The sequence below is a fragment of the Pundamilia nyererei genome, unplaced genomic scaffold (assembly GCF_000239375.1).
Source record: "Pundamilia nyererei isolate P.nyererei 1_Seehausen unplaced genomic scaffold, PunNye1.0 scaffold00411, whole genome shotgun sequence".
Taxonomy (NCBI): Eukaryota; Metazoa; Chordata; class Actinopteri; order Cichliformes; family Cichlidae; genus Pundamilia; species Pundamilia nyererei.
Window position 1 is genome coordinate 1 of NW_005187812.1, and position 5,741 is coordinate 5,741.

General features: G+C 38.2%; 1 protein-coding gene across 3 annotated transcripts in view; it reads right to left on the reverse strand.

The window, feature by feature from the left end:
* Positions 1-1,253: 1,253 nt before the first annotated feature.
* The window catches only part of afap1 (actin filament associated protein 1), a 100,081-nt gene continuing 95,593 nt past the window's right edge, over positions 1,254-5,741 (reverse strand). For all 3 annotated transcript variants that reach the window (XM_005753182.1, XM_005753181.1, XM_005753180.1), the window contains exons 16-17: positions 4,252-4,419; positions 1,254-3,398 (exon numbers count right to left, since the gene is read on the reverse strand). In XM_005753182.1, the coding sequence (XP_005753239.1) occupies positions 3,372-3,398; positions 4,252-4,419 (195 nt within the window). In that variant the 3' untranslated portion in view covers positions 1,254-3,371. The remainder of the gene's footprint in view (positions 3,399-4,251; positions 4,420-5,741) is intronic.

Sequence of the window (5,741 nt, forward strand, 5' to 3'; positions counted from 1 at the left end):
CATTCTTTAAGCACCGGTTTGAGCACCGTTTGAGCACCGGCACCGTTTCAAAAGTACCGATTTGGCACCGGTATCAGATAAAACCTAAACGATACCCATCCCTAATCTCCAGTCTTAGCAGAGGGCAGTGACACTATTATTCTAACCGGCAAAAGTTTATTCTATTCATCTTATGTACCTTTTTTGGATGAGTGACAAAATGTTTCTCCCACTAAAAAAAGATAAGACTTGATGAACAGAATCAACTTTTTAAGATTTCCTTACCTGGATGATTGAGCATACATCAATACACTTATTGATTTAAGTTCATAAGTGTGTGCAAACATTTCTTGCCTCTTGATTTTAATTTCTGAATGTAAAAAGTGAATGCATTTAAAGCAGGAACTGCACACCTAGCCATCAAAAGGTTGGTGAACTTAGGGTACTCATCCTACTGTAGGGTCCTGTTAAAAAAAATCACACAAGCATCACATCACCTCTGGTTATATTTTGTAAATTACAATCATACACTATACATTCCAGTCATCCACTAATCAGTAAACATCCATCACTACGTTCTCACTATTAAAAAGTACAATTATTTTCTAAATGGATTCATTATTGTCAGTCAGCTACACACAAACTATCTAAATCTTGCTGGGTTTGATGGCTTGAATTAATCAAAAAACAAAAATTGGAAGAAAAAAACTTCCATTTTTGCAAAATATACATTGAGAAAATTTCTGCTTTTGTCTGTGTCAACAAAATGAAAATAATTGTGAACGTACACTGACCATCAAAGAACAACATAAAAGCTTCTTCTGACATGAGAATTGTAGAACCGTGAAATCTACTCTGTCCTGATGAAGCTCTATAGACTAGCTCTACCATACACATGACTAAAGTGAAACTCTACTGACAAATTTAAAGAAAATTTCTGACTCTGTCACTAGAAAAGTTCTAACCTCTTACACTTTTAATGCTAGGAATGATGATGGATTCTGAGTATTGGATGTGCATAACCTGTAGAACACTGATTTCTGGAAGTGTTCCTTCCAATGTCTATGAAAAGTTTATATCTAGAACTATCTACAAATTCAGGTTAAAGTTCTAACATTTAAAGAAGAAGCCAGATGTGAATAGGTCTGGAAACACTGCCATTTGCCCTGGGCCAAAGCTCATTTAAAACGATTGGAAAACTGTTCTGTGGTCATTACATTGCATTACATTACATTACTTTTGAAAAGAACCAACAATAAGGCACAAAGTCCGAGGCCGGTTTGTTCGGAGGTTTATTAATTTATGTACAAGTGTGCCTGTCCCCGAGTTGGAGACTGTCTGTGATATAAAACAAGAGAAAATGTATATGGTGCAAAAGAAAAAGAAAAAAAATTCAAAGCCCTCCCGCCCTTCTACAGTACTACATTTACCAAGCTATGTACAGCAGGTTCACATTTACTGACATCAGACATCCTTTTTTGTTGCAGGTCAACACTTGCTGACCACCATCTCTTGTCCCATCTTTAAGCTAACATGCTTGTAAAACCTTCGGGATATCATTCCGGCAGGCAGGAGACAGGAAATATTTACATCACCACGAACCAGTGAGTGTCTGTGTGTTCAATGAGTTCCAAACTGAGTGCATGCTTTCACTACATCTGTCAACACTCCCCATAAAGTAAATTAGCCTTATATACATAGTAGCAAAGCTTAGGCAGTGAAACATCGTCCAAAAACAACAACAACAACAGAAAAGAAACACCATTATCAGTGTGACACTGATGAATGTATGTGTGTTTAACAGTGTGGAAATCAAACTCACAGTCTTTGATTGAGCAGAACACACAGCAGTGTGAGTTTACAAGTGCCCCCCTTTTAGTCAGTGTAATGTTGAAGGATTTGCAATGTGCCATGAAGACATCTCTGAGCAACACAAGCACACACACACAGAAAGAAGCGCAAGTTCTCCATTAACAATACAACTATTACAAAGCATGGATGATGATGCTCTTAGTGAGGCCTTAATTAGAAACATTTTAATAAACATATAGGCTGTATAATATGTATTTTATTTGGGTCTGTCACCAGTTTGGCCTTTCTTGATAAACTGGTCTAATTTGTCATATTTTCAATTTTAACTTTCACCAGTGAGTGAGAGTCTGGACTGCTGGCAGGTACTCTTAAAAAATGTCACCTGACTGTATGTTGTTCCTAAACTTGTTTACATCATTAATGGTGCCTTCACAGAATGAGCGAGCTTCCCATGCCATGCACACTAATTTCACTTAGTAACATGGTTGGCTATAACAATCTAATCTAACTGTAAGGCATCCTGTTGTTCTTTAAGTGTTACACCTTTCCTGTCTTTTCTGCCCCGCCTACTCTTTATATTAACAATGTTCACATATTTCACCACATATATTAAAAAAAAAAAAAATCTTATATGTGAATTTAACAGGTTATATTTATATTTGACTCAGCATCTAATCTACTTTCAGTTAGATGGTCAGCTTTCTGTTCATAAACTTCTCTAAACTGGCAGAAAAAGACATCTCTTTGGAAGTTGTCCAGACCACACGTCTGTATTCAGTCATGGTTGTTTTAATGCAAAAAGAAAAGCTGAAACAAACAGAATAAACAAGGAACTTACCAAACCAACACAAACTTACCATTGGATTACCCATAGCAATAAAGTCACAGATATAAAATATGGACATTCATATTAAAACACACTTCAAGTGTGATTCATCATGATCTGTGTGTGAAAACACTTAACACAATTAACAAAATCTTCTGCTAGCCATGAGTCGGTGTTTCTGACAGTTGGGACAATTGTATTTGTACTTCTTCAAACATCAATGAGAGAGGAGCTACATTGTTGCCAGGCTGGTGTGTGTTACAATTATCGTTACTACAACAGAGGCATCATGACTGATGACCAATTATGTTGTGGGAAAATGGAGTGTGAGCAAAGCCACAGACTCTACGAAAATACTTTAAATACGTCAACATAAATAAACACAGGGAAGCTAGTATTTCCTTTAACATTTACAAATAAATACTTGGTTTTGACCTTGGACCTTTTTAACTTCAAATGGCTGGAACACATTTTGAGAGGAAAAATAAAGACAGGTGTTTGCTTGAAAAGATGTCAAAGCGGAAAACACAAGTTGCACAACCAAGTACACTGAACATGCTCAATAGTATAAAAGTTTATGTTGTGGTACTTACAGTATACTCAAACTAGGCATGTGAATGCTATGCATGTATCCTCCTCAGCACACCTTCTGACGGTATGAACAGGTTTTGTTTTTTGTTTTTTAAATAAATATATACACAATTTCAAAAAAAGAGATTGGAGGAAGACTGATGCAAGGGTGTATGTGATGGGTTTATGTGCCGGTCTTCTGTTCCCATTCCTGCAAACAAACACAAAGATTTGGTTTGCATACTTGTACACAGATTGCAAGTATTTGCATTTACTGGGATTCTCTCATTTGTTTACTACCTCAATGCATTTTTCATTGCTAGTCAGTACCAAATCAAATGAGCAACTACATCACACTTGTGTGCGTGTTTGTGGAGTACCTAAACTCTCTTGTAGTTCACTGTAGCATGCAGTGAAATACAAACTTTATTAACCATCTTTATTAGCCTCACTGGTTATCTAGTTGGTGGAACTCCTCTGTGGACCTTGACACACACACACACGCACGCACGCACACACACACACACACACACACACACACACACACAGCTGTTCTCTGCACTGCAGGAATCCTGAACCATAACGCTGCTGACCCGATCATTCTTATGCAAGTTGTTATGAGCTAACTCACACTGTTTCCACTGCTACCACACAGGTTCAAGACAAATGTAATTAAAATTACATATATTACATATGACTAAAAGAATGGGGATACTAACGTTACATTCATATTTAAATATGTCGATCTTAAGCCGAGGAATGCATCTTTTAGATGTATCAGAGCCTTTCAGAAGGTTCCAAGAAGTTGATTGCTTAAAATACTCAGCCTACTGTTGGAGCCACATCACACAAAACAGGGAAGTCAAAGACAATAAAACCAGATTTCAAAAACAAAAGACCCTGTCCACACCAAACAATGGATCAAACAATGTGCTTCCAAAAAGGTCCCAGCATAGTTTGAAGTTTTGCAAAAGACAGAGCTAGTCAGAGATGTAAAGTTAAAGGCACATCATATTCTCAGAGAAAGACTGGTGCCAGTCGCGTTGTGTAGCGTGACCTCTGACCTTAGCCTTCCTGAGGACATGTCCCCGGACTGCTGAGGGCTTCTGACTGCCCTGCTGCCGGTAGAGCAGTGAGGCGCTGTTGACCGGCAGCGAGCAGGACTCGGTGTCACTGGTGTCACAACTGGAGAATGGAGAAGATTCGTGTGTCCGTCGCAGCATTGCTGGTGACTATACAAGACAAAAATATGAAGGAAACATGAGTACTGTGAGTACAACTAATTTAGTTGTTAATATAGTAAATTGGGAGATGCAATTAGAAAATGAGAGTCCCTGCCCAAAAAGGATTCAGCGATGTAATCCGAGCTAAAGTTCTTCTTTTTCTTTTTGAAATGACGTCATTTTGCTGAGAGTGGAAACTAAATGCGACGATCGATTCCACTATCAGCAAAGAAAGAAAGAATGTATGAATGAATGAGTGAAAGAGAAAAAAACTGTCTGACTGGTAAAAGCTGACAAGACTTTACTGATGTAACACGACTGTGCGAAGTTAACCCCCACCTGACAAAGGTGCAGTGTATGTGTGTTTCTTTTTACAGGAGCAGAAGGCTGACAGCAACATTCGAGGTTGCGTGATGGTTTTACCTTTTAAATGCCATTTTCTGTGTCTGTGCATCTACCAGGGGTGTTATTCACTACCTTGTGTTGCTCACAGAGATCACTGTGAAAAAGTATGCATACGCCTGCGCAGCGCTAACATTTGCATTTTCTTTTCTACAGCATTACAGTTCTTCATGTGTTTGATCATGTGATTTATAAGAGGACTAGTTAATGTTTTTTTTTTCCTACAGAATTTTTGGGTTTATGTGTGAAGAAACTGTGTTTACAGGTTATGAGTTTGTGATGCTGTTACACTGTGTTTTTGGGAAAATGTGAAGGTTACTTTGGTGATGTGAATAACATTCTTTCCACAGCTATGGATGGCTAACTTTATGGTGTTTTTATGGCACCTCTGGAACCTGTCGACCTGCGCCTGACCACCGATGGTCAATGTGTGTTGCTAATGTTTGTTTTTTCTAAGAGAAAAACAAATAAGAGATGCAGTGTTTATGGAATAGTTTAGTATGGGGCTCATTAGCTGGCCACTATTGAGCTCCTAGTAATATATGAGTGGAGTGACTTTGCTTAAGGGAAGTCACCGATTACATTAATGTTGACTGAGTACATGGGATGATCAATGTCTGAGGCGAATTATGGTAATAGTTGTAGTTTACTGATTTGAGAAAACCTGCACATGACACTTGTCTTGCTGATGTTGAATGCTTATTGCTCTTATGATACAATTGTTTACAAGTGTGAAGTTTGATTTCACTTCCAGATCTTGTTTTCCAGGCCATGATGGTATATATGCAGGCTCCTGGCAGAGCCAGGTGTTAAGCAAACTTAATATGCAAAACACGCTAATGGTAAATGGCCTGTATTTATATAGCGCTTTCACTAGTCCCTAAGGACCCCAAAGCGCTTTACATATCCAGTCATCCACCCATTCACAC